The sequence below is a fragment of the Chaetura pelagica genome, unplaced genomic scaffold, assembly GCF_000747805.2.
Source record: "Chaetura pelagica isolate M959 unplaced genomic scaffold, ChaPel_1.0 scaffold20, whole genome shotgun sequence".
Taxonomy (NCBI): Eukaryota; Metazoa; Chordata; class Aves; order Apodiformes; family Apodidae; genus Chaetura; species Chaetura pelagica.
The window spans coordinates 3,676,218-3,690,478 of record NW_009951958.1 but is presented as its reverse complement, the minus strand read 5'-3'; the positions used below and the strand labels follow the sequence as shown (position 1 = coordinate 3,690,478).

The following is a 14,261-nucleotide window of genomic DNA, read 5'->3' as shown; positions in this document are numbered from 1 at the left end:
CTGCTATATATAGCATTTCTTCACCTGTCTTTGCAGAGGGGCACTTCTTTAACCATGGAGTAAAATTCAAGGCAGGAGAAAATGAGGGCAAATATTGTATGTTGTTGAAGTCATAAGGAGGCAGAATTTTTACCAGAGTGTTCTAGACTAATTCCTTGATGACTGTGCAAGGTGCAACAAAATATAAACCCTGGTGTCTCATGTTTATATACAATGATTGTGTCATCAGATTTTTTGTTTATCTCTTAAACTGAAAATAGAGAGTAAATTTGAATGAAGTGTTTACTTTGCATTTTATGAATTTATTAGAAGACATATATCAGTTCTTTGCTAGCAGTGTTTTGATTAAGATGAAGCTTGGCATACCTTTATTCCATTATTTTGCTATCTTTGTTTTTATGAATGATGAGAGTTAACACAGCACACATTAATATGAAATAACATCTCAGTCCCTAGACTGAACTATTTAGAAGAGCTATCACACCTTTGGAGTCAGTGCCTTGGAATGGCCTTGAAATTTCTCTCAGAGGATGCATTCTTACAACCTGGTTTGCACCAGCACAGCTGATAGAAGTTTTGTTATCAAAGCTGAAGTTGGAAGGCAACAGTTTTGGGTGTCAGGAGAGCTTTCTAAGAAGCTATGGAATGAATTATTGTGTAAATCCCAGTCCCTTATCTTTCCTTGCTTCCTTAATCATTGTTCATTTTAACATGGGTATAGGCAGAGGATTCCTGGAAATCTTAGTGCTTCAAAAGTAACTGGCCAATACAAAGGGTCATATAAGTGCTGGTGAAACTAGTTTGACAGATCTGATGGCTTTCACAAGCCATTGTATGGAGCTTTCATGGTAGCTGTTTTTTTGCCTCTGCTGAGAGACAGTAACAGGCAGTACAGAGGGTATTTTAAGCTGCTGCAGCTTTTATCATCCTGCCTAAAGCTACAGTGCTTGAGGCCTGTCTTGAGTTCGTGCTGGCACAGTCTTGTCCCTGTTCTTTGTCGTATTTTTTGTTCTGCCCCTAGTGTTTGTCAGAAACAAACCCTCTTTCTCTGCTTTTTCCTTTTTGTTTTTGTTTTCATCCATTTACAATGACAATTTTTTAGATGGGAGGGGAGGAATCTGCATACACCTGTACTGATGTAGACCAACCATATCACAGTTGCTATCACATATCACAAAGCTCACTGCTTCCCAAGTGGGCATTTTTGCAAGTGCAGGCTAGCCTGATTAAACTCTCTGCACCTAGTTGTTCTGCACCTTCACTCTTAAATTTTGCCTATAGTCAACTGGGGTGAATGTAAAAGTCTTTCTTAGTGGTATGACTGATTTTTCCTCCTAGATACAAAGGTATGTGAATGGAGCACTGTACAGCATTCTTGCTATCCCTTCTGTCCGGGAAGAAGCCAGAGCAATGGTAAGAAATGCTGCTTTGCATAGAATCTTAGAATGGTTTGGGTTGGAAGGGACCTTAAGGATCATCTAGTTTCAATCCCCTTGCATGGGCAGGGACGCCTCCCACTAGATCAGGTTGCTCAGAGCCCCATCCAACCTGGCTATGAACTCTTCTAGGGATGAGGCTTCCACAGCTTCCCTGGACAGCCTCTTCCAGTGTCTCACCACCCTCACACTAAAGAACTTCTTAGTGTCTTAATGGATTACATTAACACATTAATGTAATCCATTACCCCTTGTCCTCATCCCAGAAGTGGTGCCCCAGCATTGTGAAGAATTCTATTGAAATTATAAATTAAGGGTGTTATTTTAGAACAGTGTTGTCCATCTAGCATTTCCTACACTGGAGGTGGCCTAGGAGATGCTTTCACCTGAATTGCTGCTTCTTCCCCTTATTTAACTCATTCTACAAATAGCCACTAAGAGGATAAGTTCCTGTTGCTGCTTTTGTTTCTGCCTGGTAGAGACATGATGAGCAGAGGAAGGTAGCAGGAGGAAGGTTTTAGCAGATCTAGGAACTGATCTGTGTAAGTTAGACTCATGATAACACTTGTTTTGACTTCTGGATTGCAGAAAGCCATACCTGGGATAGCAGTGTATCCCTGTATCTTGAGGTTTAACCTAGTGAGTTGTGCAGACATAGTTGTTGTCAGATGTTTTACCTCACAAAGCACAGAGCACTGGAAGTCATCCTACACGATTAAAGACACAACATCAAGCCTGTGAGGGGCCACAGAGAAACTGCATTTAGGAGAAGGTCAAAGCTGGTCCTGCTTTTTGCTTTCCTTTTCTGAGCCTTGCACTGTTGTCTTTGTGAATGCTAATTTGCCCTTTTCTGTTGACTACTGTGCACTGAGTTCAGAGGGCAGAAGCAGCAGATCTCTTGTAAAAATTTGCTGTTCATCATGGATGCTTCTGTATTTAAACCTAGAAGCAACCCAGACAGCATTTTTCTTTTGTCTTTGGGAAGCCCATGGGACAAGGTTGAATCTTAAAGCTGGAAAAGGCGGTTTGTTTCACACTACCTGTGTTTTTCCTGGCAAAAAAAAATGACATTTTAGCTAACAGAACTCTGTCACTGTGGTCACATGAAATACTAATCCAGCAATGTTTTCCACTACATCCAGGGAATGGAAGAAATTCTGCGTGAGTTTATCAAGGAAGGAAATGCAGAGATGATCCGTCAGATCGAATTTATTATCAAGCAGCTTAATTCAGGTCAGAAGGACAGATGCAGCTCTCTGAGCTGTAAATCTTTCAAAAAAGCCATAAGAAAGCTCCTGTTTTTACTTGGCATTGAAACTCTCAAAGAATAACAATAGTGTGATGGTCTGAGAGAGGGTGAATAGTGAATGTCAAGATTTGAATGTCAGAGGTATTTTAACATTTCCTTTTGTGTTACAATTATACAGAAAAAATAAAAGACTGAGAAGGTCTCAATTCCAAAGTTTTGGGACTGTAAATAGAATGACCTATTTGCTAAATAGGAAATAGAAAACCTTTCTAAATTCTGTGATTTTTCTGTGACCTTGACTGTTTTCTTGCATGCCAGTAATAAGAGACTTGCTTTCGACTGCAAAAATAAACAAGTGATACAATTTGTCAAGTGGGATTTTGGGACTAGGTCTGTCTCTGCTCACCTCTTGCTCTATTGAGGAGTATACCTGTGTTAATCTGAAATGGCTTATTCTGAACTGGGGACAGAGACCTTCCTTTTTGGAGAGTATGTTGATGGGTCCTAGGAGTTGTAGATGCTGTGTTAATACAGGGAAATATGAAGAGGTGGGATATTTATTGTATTTTCTGTTTCCTGTGGCTGAAAAGAAGGCTGAAGAAAGAGAAAGCAAATAATGAAAAGGTGAATTCTGATTAAATCTTTCTGTACAGTAAAAATAGAACAAGTTTGACTCCTTTTGGAAAGAGCAGATGACAACATATATTATGGTCCTAGCTTGTATATGAACAAATTTAAGTATTTAAGCACTGTGCAATATTTGTTCAAAGTTACAGAATTGCTCCTTTTCTACCTGTGAATGGTATTTTTTAAAGGTTCTGTCTGATTGGTGAGTAAAAGCTGAGCATAGAGATTTCCAGTATAAATTTGGATGCTTTTTTCTAAGAAAATTTGTTTGTCCAAAACTAGTAAGTATTGTCTGTGGTAACTATCTTTTTATGTATAGTAACAGTATTGTATTGAAATGTTTGTAGGGACAAGTAGTCTTTTTTAAACAAATTAATAGAAAAAAAGACAAACTTGCAAGTGCACACAGTAAATCAAGTCCTTTTGGTAAATACACTGAGACATGATAGTGGGATTTATGAGAAAAGAGCTGTTGTGGAGTGTTTCTGTTTCTGCCATTCTCCTGAATATTAACTTATTTCAGTGATTTCTAGAATGCTTTTGAGGAGCAAATATTTCCAACATTGTGCTGAAAATAATGTGGTGTCTATATGAGAGCTAAATTTTTCTGTTGTAAAAGAGGAGCAGTAACTAGACATTCTGTTAAGCTGCACACATACCCTTAAACCTTTTTGTTTTGCTTTGTTCCAGAAGAGCCATTTAATGATAGTATCGTGTCTGACGATGAGGAGGAAGAAGATGATGGGGAAGTAAGTTTAAAGGCCTTCAGGCACCTTTTAGAAATGTCCTTAGCCTTCCAGACATAAAATATCTGTGTGAATAAGACAGACCTTGAGTTTGGGAGGAATTTTTTTTTCGTTTGTTTGGGGTTTTTTTATTTTTATGTAATTACCAGAGTGTATTAACAAGAAAATTGGATCTGTTTCCATTACCTTATCTTCATTTGAAGTCCTACTCTTTTATTTTGGCAAGTAACCACCTTTGTGATAAATAAAGGATTGTAGCTTGAAATAAGTAAAAAGATGAGCAGTTACTGTAGCAGTAGAAACTTCACTTTCAAGCAGATCCACTTCAGCAGTTCAAAATAAAGGAAGCAAATGAACCAGTGTATTGCCAGAACAGTTTACAAACGGGTTGTTACTTTTTCTTATGGTATCATTATCTGCTTGGGGTGTGACTTGTTTTGCTGTTGAGAAACTTTGATACATAGAAAAGACCTACGTTTTTGTCCTGAACCAACAAAGAACAAGACACAAAAAACTTAACCAAGTCAGTTGTGTCCTTGCTCTGCTAGAGTGTTTCACATTAACACAAGTGTGAGTGAGAAACTACAACCTTGCTTCAGTCTAAAACTTGGCTTGTTACTGCAGGGTGACGGAGTGCATTTTCAAGTGCATGTTGTGCCTTTTATGCTTTGAAAGCAGAGAACTATCTAAGTGTCCCAGTTGTAGAAGGTGTGGTATGCCCTCAGCAGCCTTGCAGGATCCAGCCTCTGCCCAGCAGTGTCCCACAAAGCTTTGCACTGGTTGTTTTATTTAGCGAGTTTCTGTGTTGTGGCACAATAGGTGGTGAGCACGTGGACTAAGTACCCTTGTGACTTTGCCTAAATGTAAGGCTATGTGGAAATCTTAAGTTTAGAGCTACAAGGAAGTTTTATTTAATCATCAACTCTCCCCCTTTTGTTCTAAGGGGGTTCAGTAAACTGTTTTGTTTTTTTTTTTTCTAATAGGATTTGATTGTTGTAATTGTTTCACCTCCTGAAGTGTGTTTTCAGCAATCCTTCCATTCTTCCTGCCCAAAATCAGAGCTTGATGTGCAAGATGGGCTTTCTGGGGATTAATTATTATGACCTCCCTTTCTTTAATATGCCATGTAACACCCATTAGCTGATGTTCCAAAGCTTTGAGTGTCGTAGATGTATCTTCTGAATCCAAGGTGGTGATATTTTTGCTTGAACTCCAGTATGCTTTTGTGAAGGATGGTGTGTTCTGTTGGGAAAGCACAGAGATAAGGAGCTCCTTCCTGAAAGGTTTGGCATTGAATTGCATTACAGTGTTGAACACTTGAATTACTTTACCTACTCTTGGGAATGGAAGGAAAGTGAGTTCTCCTGTTCAGTCATAACACCTAGACAAGTTGCTGCTTCTTACAATCCCAGCCAAGGCTCTAGGTCAAAGAAGTTTTAAATGCATTTTTACCACTGAACCATCATGTGATTGAAACAGATTTCTGTCACTTATTATTTGTCTCAAAAATTACAGTAGGCTTTTGAAATGGAGAAATGTCTGATTCTAGTTTTTTCTCTAGGTTTGTCATTATATTAAAAATACGAAGTCTCATTAAGACGATTTTAAAAATGTTTCTAGTGTAACATTGTGGCACATCCTAAATCCTTATTTCTCCTGGAACTATTAACTTTATTCTGCTGCAAGGAGGCCTGGTGTCCTAGTTCCTCAGTTTAGAAAATATAGAATACAAACAGTATGGCATCAAAACGCTGCACAAAATGTCTAATTTTGTTACTTTTCCAATAAGCAAAGATTTGTTGACTTGCTGCTTCATTGCTTGGAGGCTTTTTGTATTTTGGAAATGTGGTGAATTATTGTTCTTTGATGGGGTCTGTGATAACATCTGATGTTGTGATCTGGCAACTGAAAGTTTTGGAAAACTTGATCAGAAGCTTTGCCTTTATGTAACTTTTAAAAAATTACTACAGACTAAACATATTTCAGAATATGTCTGAAATTGACAATACAATTACATGCATTCAAACTGCTTACTGATACTATAATTTGTTGCTGATTTACTTAATAACAATATTTATACCTTTACAACTTAAGAAACTACAAGGAAACTCTTTTATGCCAACTTAGTTTGCAGGTTTTTGCCCCAGTTTTTATAGTTTCCAAGAGCATGCAAAAGTTCCCTGTGCTATTACTGTTACCTTCCATGGTTGTTTGGTTTTCACTGGGGGGCTTAGGGAAGGGGGTTGGTTTTGTTTGGGTTTGTGGGTTTTTTTCTTTTTCTTTTGTCTGTGTTTAATTTAGGATTGTTGAACTATTTCTTGGCTTTGAGCAGATCTTGTTGTAATGACTGCTTTGTCCTAACCACTGCCACCAAGATGTGGATGAGCCTGCTGGAGGACAATTTGTGATTTCTAAGGGCATCATACAGTCAGAAATTTATCATTCTGTACTGTGTGACACTGGAACATATTAACAGAATGAAGAATGTCTATGTATATACTGTTATTCAGAAATAAGTTTGATTTTGGGTATGTTTGCTGAGCTTTACATTAACTGGTGTAGAGCTCAACATGCATTGGCCTCTGGAGTACACACCCACCTTCATTCTGTGAGAGCCATCTGGGGTGTGTTGTCACCCACAGTCACAGTGCATATTTTCTGGTCCTTAATATTCTTTTGACTGTTCTGTTAAATAGTAAGTTCATTCATCTTCAGTATTTGATGTTTACATTTGCTTTTTATTTGACATGGATCATCTTTAAAAGGTGCTTGTAAAAGAGAATATGTGGTATCATAGCTCTAATTCAAAAGTTTAGTTACAGACTTGAGCTATATTAGATAACTGTACGGTGACAATTTAGCAGACACCCTCTGATCCCCCATCACTCAGCACCTGGCAATAAAATCAGTAAACTGCAGTGTGAAAATACACTTCAGCTAGAGAACATATCAAAAGAGAGAAGCTTAATCACAGACCTAATTGTGGGACTTCCAGCCATTACATTAAAAGGCTTTGCTGCCAACGCCTGCTGCAGCCTGTGGGCAGTGGAGAACAGGGCACCACTTGTGTTATTTCAGCAGTGGAATGATGGCATGTCTGTCAAAGCTCTTTTTCTGTAGAAGGAGACAGAGGAGGCACATGTTCAGGCTCAGTTACCTGGTATTTTGAATACTGTCAGGGAGCGAGGCTTGCAGGCAGAAGGACTTCCCAGAAACCAGAAACTGGAGTTCTCTGATAAAAGGATGTCGAACAGAATACTGGAAGAGGTGGAACTTGGGGAAACCAAGTTAAGTACATTATGCTGCACAGATGCTGGATGGAAGAGCAGGCTGATGTTCTGACTGTAATGTGTAACACTACCCAGGCACACTGGAGGCAGTCTGCTCTAAAGCTTCCTTGAAGAAAACTGCTCTTGATGCTGCATTAACATGTCACAGAAAAACAATTTCCACTTTTGATAAAGCTCACCTTTCAATTATTTTTTTTTCAAGTACAGTATATTGTGCCATTTGGAGTATGGCTTTTTTTTGTTTTGCCTGGTACAGATGATTGTTGCCTAGTCTTCAAGTGTGTGTGTTTTTTGATTATCCGGATTATTTTTCACATTTACCCAGCATCCCAGATAATTAGGAGCTGATTGTAACTTATCTTGCCTTGAAGAGAAAGGCAGATGGAATATCTTCCTGAAGTCCTCTGCAGCTTTATAATTTCTGTCTGAGCATCTAAAAGAAGGTAAAAAGGATTAATAATCTGGGAACTTTAAAGCACTTACAGAAGAACCAGGGTTTTTTCATTAAATCCATGCATGAATAAATACATTATGGAAAAATTTTATTCTAGACCTTCCAACACCGTGTGGATTATTGGCAGGATTTCTGTAGCTGCTTCAGTTGTTTGCACACAGGTATCTAATGTCTCTTAAGATCAGCACAGCATCAGAAGCACTTGCACAAGCCTGTGGGATATGACTTGGGACCTCTGGGAGGTTTGTGCACTTTCAGAGCTGCTGTGAAAGACCAGGCAGGATATTTCAGTGTAGAACTGGGTGGTGCTGTGGGCTACTGAATTGAGCCCTTTGTGTCTGACCTTTTTATCTCAGCTTGACACCTGCCAATGGGGAGGTGATGACCAAGGAGAATAACTACATCAAAACAAATATTATGGGTTTTAAGCCATTTGGTAGAGAGGTCATTGAACTTGAAAAAAAGGCAAGCCTGTCGAGCTCTGGGGAAGCCAACACCTACTTGTTCTGAGTGATGGTAGTTTCATTTTTCTGCACCAGACAAAGTCTGGAATCAACCAGCCATTTCCATTGTAGGAAATACCTTCCCTGTACACACTTCCAATGTTTTTTAGCTCATGCTGTTTTTGTAGAGCACTGTCCAAGCATCCATATTATTGGCTAATCTTTGCAGCAGAGGTTATTTCTTACTTTGGCTAGTGAAAACTAGTTGAGTTGAAGTCTCTAAAGGGAAACTGTTTTTTGTTTTCTTTGTGCTCCAGGGCTCATCAAAGTTTGGCAGTCATTATTTTTAATGGAGTTCATGCCAGACTGTCTCTGTTACTGTTGCAATATACCTTTTTAGAAGGATTAGTTTACTTTTTCTGACAGTCATTTACATTTACTGTCACAACCTGTTTGAAAAGCAAAGCACATTTTCTTCCTCTGTGGTGGGTCTTATTTAGGGTATCTTGTGCAGCACAGAAGAGAATTATTTTCAGTAGTAAAACACAAGCAAAAATACAGTCTTGTTCTTGCATTGCTAGAGAAGTTCCTCAGACTTTAAAATGTCCTGGCTTGTAGATCTGTAGAAGCTGCAGAACTCCCATGAAAGATATATCACCCATATTTACACCAGAAGTAGGCACAGGAGAGTGGATTCTTGGTACTTTTCACTAGAAAAGCTGATTAAATTTGGGTTTTGTGGAATGAAGTCAACAGAGATTGGTTTCTTTCTTGCATGATATTTGTACCCCAAAGCAGTGATTCCAAGAATTCTGTCCTAGCCCCATATTGTCTGTTTTAAAGCTTCCTTGCACACCTGAGCAGCTGCTGTTGGACTCCCATGGTCTCACCTTTCAGGAACCATAGCTTGAGGAGGGGTTTTGAATGCCCAGCAATAAGGATTTTTTTGTATTCAGTGATTAAAAATTATCCCTCTTTTCCTTGAAAATGAGTGATAACATGATTTGGGATTCTTCTTCCTTCCTGGAGAATAAACAGCAATAAATTACTTCAGATTTTTTGTCGAGGTAGGGAAACATACCCCAAAGTCCTGAATATGCATACAGGTATTTAAAGTCTCTTGGAATGCTAGCATTATGTTCAGGAAAGACTATGAATTGATTTAAGGTGTGCTTACTTTATTTTTACTACTAGTTGTTATAATCCAACTTACATTTATGCTTAGATTATACTGATTCCTTAAAAGATCAAGCAAGTTTTCTGTCAAGTTTCCTTCCATTCTCCTTGCTTGAATGAGAAATTTTTTGTGCCTTTTTTTTTTTCCCTTCTAGAATTTACTTACCTTAAGTTTGAGGTTTGTTTTTTTGGGATTTGTTTGTTGGTTTGGTTTCTCAGGGGGGGGGTTGTTTGTTATTGTTTTCTTTTTTATCAAGAGTAACTATTTCTCAGCATCCAGTGTGGCCAAGAATTGCCATCAGGTTGCTTTTTTTCAGACAATGCTGTATGACTAGACTGACTTGGGCTGATAATGCAAAAATTAAAGCTCCAAACTTCATCAACAGCTGCTTGTTCAGCATTGCATGCTGAAGAGCTCTGCACCTCCTCTCCCTAGCATGCAGTGTTCAACGCAGATACTAATGGCTGAGATTTTTCCTAAGTCTTTAGTAAGTGAAGCAAGGAATAATTATTTGGAGTTGGAAATTTGAAAAACAACTTTTGAAAGGCCTACTGTACTTTTTGGCAAAGTGTTTGTGGAAGAAGGGGCGGGGGTTTTTCTTCTCTCAGGATTCTTTTGATTCTGTTTATATAAATAGTCTACATGTGTTTGTCTTTAGGTGTCTAATTTTTGATAGAAAAATGTTTGTAGATCACCACTTACATGTGCAGTACTAACAGCCATTTACCTGGAAAGTATATATCATCCAAGTGACTGTTGAAGTGAGAACTAAATTTGAAATGAAAACATCTTGGAGCCTGGGCTCAAATAGCTTGTGTGTTGCTGTTGCAGGAGAACCATGACGTCATGGAGGCTGATCTGGACACCGAGGAAGTTTTGCAGCCTCAACTGGGAGAGCTTGCAGGAGAGAAGCTGCTAACAACTGAGTACTTGGGAGTGAGTACCACTCATGAGCACTTGAAATCAGTTCATTTGCTGGATTAAGTGTTAAATTTCAGCAGTTTAATAACTTTCTAAAATATTTTCTTCTTCAAATTATTGCTTAAACAGTTAGGTTCTACTGGCATAGCAGTCCAGATCTTTCACAGTCTGTTTTATTAGCTGCTGCTCAGAAGAAGTGAAATAAATTTGAGCTAGCCTTTCACAGGAGGTGGACAGGCTGTGGCTTAATAGTAAGCTAAAGGCAGCCTCAGGGTTCTAGTGCTACATCAGTGACTCTGTGGGCACACAAAGCAAAGTGCTGGGCAAATTAATACTGGAAGACTGCTGGTCTAAAATTAGTTAGGAAAAAAAAAAGAAAAAAGTTGAAAAGTTAACTGTTTCTACAGGCATTATGCCAGATCAAGTATTGTGTGTCTTACCTCAAGCAGCAAAAAAGCCATTAAGTAGTAGGTGTAAAGTTGGCATGAACACCATTTGGTGTGCTGGGACTTATTTGAGATAAATGTCACTGGATACCTTCTCAATCCCAGAGTGCATAAGTCTGCCAGTGCTGATGATGGAAATGTGAGCTGAGATAAGATGTCATGGAACAGCCTACAGGTGATTCCAAGGAATTTTATCTAGAGACACCAGAATGCAACTTAGTTTCTGATGCAGCATTTCTACAGAATTTTCTTTATGTCTGCAGTTATCTGTCTTGCCACTGCATTCTCTTTTTTAAAAAATAATTTATTTTTCCTGTATGTCAGATAATGACTCATGCTCCAAAACCCAAGAAGAAATCCTTTCCTGTTGTGCATCAGAGTGTAGATGAGCCACTCCAGAGACCTGTGACACCAGGTCATCACAGAACCGTGTCTTTAACGTAAGTCCAAACAAATGAGACCATGTTGGGTTTTTTTTAACTCCTTTAAAAAAAAACCAATGCCTGATAAATAAACCTAGCCTACCTAAAAGTACATTGCCATTCCATAAAGATAATTTCAAAAAAAGAAAGGAGAGGAATAGTGTAGGCAGAGAATGGTCTGTTGGCTAAGGTCACATACTTGGAATAGATGAGTAAATGTTTAGTGATCAGTTTGATTAAGATTTGCATTATATCCTGTGTGTTTATAGTCCTTTCACCTTCACACAATATATTCTATTGGGAAGTTGCATGCGGTGTCTAAAATGCCTGGGATCTTCCTCCTTACAAGCAAGAAGGTATATTGCTCTCAGGACACTAGGCACACACCTGTAAGAGGAAAGAATAAAAAGAAAAGAGGAAAGACAAAAAACTTGGAATGTTGGATTTCCTGCTTTGCAAGAAATACTTTTTCCAGCAGGAGGGTCAGTGACTCTTTGCTCTTGGTGTTTGTGGGCTGCATTGTAAATGGAATAAAGAAACTTTACAGTATGGAATATGCTCTGCCTTCTGTTAAAACAACTATGTCTTAATCATTTAATTTCTGGAATAAGACTTCTTCATTTCACTCTCCTGCCTGAGGAAGCAAAATACAGATGTTATCTCAAATTTAAATGACTTTTTACTTTCAGTTGCATAAAGTTTTGGATTTGATCAAATCCAAGTAGCTACAATACAGGCAGCAGTTTATCATGAGAGGTTTTCATTTCTTCTGTTCCTTAAGCTGAGAGTATAGATACTAAATATCTATACTCCAACAATGTATAGGTAATAGAAACTAAAAGTCACAGTATTGGTATAGGTAAGTAGGTTGAAATGAAAGGGTAACCTGAAATATAACAGTGTAATGAAGTTAGGGGGTAGAGGTGGTTCTTAGAAGCACATACCAGCCCTGAAGTCTGAAAACTGTCCTGTCTTATCCCCTCAGCCACTCTTTGCTTTCATGTTTGTGTTTTCTATTCCTTACAATACATTTCTTCCCTCTTTTAGTGTGGAAGATCCATATGGAAAACAGTGAGGACTGATTTAGGCTGTAGTTACACAGGTGCAGTTGAATCTGATCAAAGTCTGCTGTTGTGGTCAGGGAGTAGGAGCTTTATCTTACCTGTGTTGTGCAGTCTTGTGCTGGCAAGTGTTTATACAAGCAGGTGATCTGACTGGGAGCCCTCCTGAGCCATCCAAATGTGTCTTTTTGGCAGCTGTAGTACTAATGTGGGATTATATTGATTATGTTACCAGGGCCTTAAAATGGACAACTGTAACATACCAGATCTAGGCATGGAAGAAGCCCTGGATGGCACTTTTTTTCTTTCTCTCTCTTTTTTCTTTTCTTTTTGGGTTTTGGGTTGAGCAGAGCAGTTAAACTACATTCAAAAATTATATAAATGCTTGCATTCAGAATTGAAATGAATTTTACTTGTTTGAAGTTCTTCATGTGAGACTCAATGTAACGTTCTATTTTTAAAACACTGTGAAAGAGGAAGCAGTTGATGGAGATTCTATAACGTATCTATTTATGAGTGGTTGGTTCATACCTCCAAAAGGGGAGGGGGTAGGGATGGACTTCTAGTGCTGAATGGAAGTATTCACTCAGAACATTAATGCAGAATGGCCACTGCACATCTAGCAGCTATTCCATGCTAATTTTTCTATGAATTCCCTGTGCAGACAAGGCTGTAGTTACTTCAGATTAATTGTTGTGGGATCCTGAATTGGACAAGCTCTTGCTGTGTGGAGCTGAGGAAGCCAGGACATACTGGAAAGCTGGGGGGAGGTTCACCTTTTTTTCCTTTCTCCCCTCCTCTTTAAAGACTCCCTAGCTGTGATCACTCAGGATCAAATGAACTACTTTATGTTCTGCTGTTTCCTTAGAAACTGATTTAGCTGTGAAATCATTAACTTCCTTCTTGTGCTGCATCTTTCGTAACCAGAAATACAGTTTAGTTACCTTAATCCAATACTGGGCAGGGAAACTCTGTGTCTGCCAACTTCCTTTCATGCACTTTTCACACCCCTGTTGCTGTGCTTTATTGCTTATTAATAAGCAGACTTGTCTCTGTCCTTTGGCTACTTCAGTTTCTCCATCCAACCTCACTTGGGTAATCAACAGATCTACTTTCAGTCTGTATTGCACATAGGTGTGTAAAGTTAAATCCTTGTAATATTCAGAAGCAAATCTTAAATCCTTGAAAAAGTATTGAAGAGCTCTCAGACCCACTGCTACAATCTTTTTCTTTAAGGGTCCTGCTGGCATCTTCAGGCTGCAAGGTGTTATGGTTTCCTTTCCTTGGCTCTTATATCACAGCAGGAAAAGATGTTAATTTCAAACACATCTAACATTAGCTGGTTTGTGGGAGTCAAAGTAATGCAGTTAAATTATGTTCTTAGCACTATTTTTCAATATGAAATCTAAAATAGTTTCAGTATTTCTATGTCATTATAGGCAATTAGAAAAAAACAAACAACCATTTTCTCTTATGCAACATTTTATACCACAAGCATTCATCACCCTGCATTCTCCTTTCTCCTCCAGGCAAGAAAATGATACTAGTTATTGTCCTGGTAAGGATGAGAAGCTGCAGTCTCTACCAAGAGGTCCTCTGACTGCTTGTGGTGGGAGCAGGTCCAGCACATCTGACACCTGCATTTTGTCTTCATGTAAGGTTATGCTGCAAACGCTGTTGTTAACTGTTGGTGTCCTTCCTGACTGGGGCAGGCTTTGGGGCATAGATTGTTGTAGATTGTTTTTTTACAATGTAGCCATGGAACTGACCCTCAGTTTGTAGATCCTGGGGTACTGTGCAAGACCTTGGGGCACACAGTAAGATCTATCTGAATGGATGGCTACCGAGGTAAGGTGTGATCAGCAGCCACCAAAGGTCTCACTGGCCTTGCTCCATCTTGCTTCCTGTGGAAGTGCCAAGGATCATACACAGGCCTTCCAATGTGCACAGTGTGCTGTATTTCACTCCACGATGTCTTCTGCCTAGGGA

At 38.8% G+C, this 14,261-nt stretch overlaps 1 protein-coding gene across 1 annotated transcript in view; it reads left to right on the top strand.

Annotated features, from left to right (window-relative positions):
- ARMC9 (armadillo repeat containing 9) overlaps positions 1-14,261 on the top strand; it is a 58,572-nt gene that overhangs the window by 33,419 nt on the left and 10,892 nt on the right. Inside the window, exons 17-22 of the mRNA XM_010000327.1 lie at positions 1,339-1,413; positions 2,579-2,669; positions 4,003-4,061; positions 10,254-10,358; positions 11,114-11,229; positions 13,802-13,926. Coding sequence (XP_009998629.1) covers positions 1,339-1,413; positions 2,579-2,669; positions 4,003-4,061; positions 10,254-10,358; positions 11,114-11,229; positions 13,802-13,926 — 571 coding nt within the window. The remainder of the gene's footprint in view (positions 1-1,338; positions 1,414-2,578; positions 2,670-4,002; positions 4,062-10,253; positions 10,359-11,113; positions 11,230-13,801; positions 13,927-14,261) is intronic.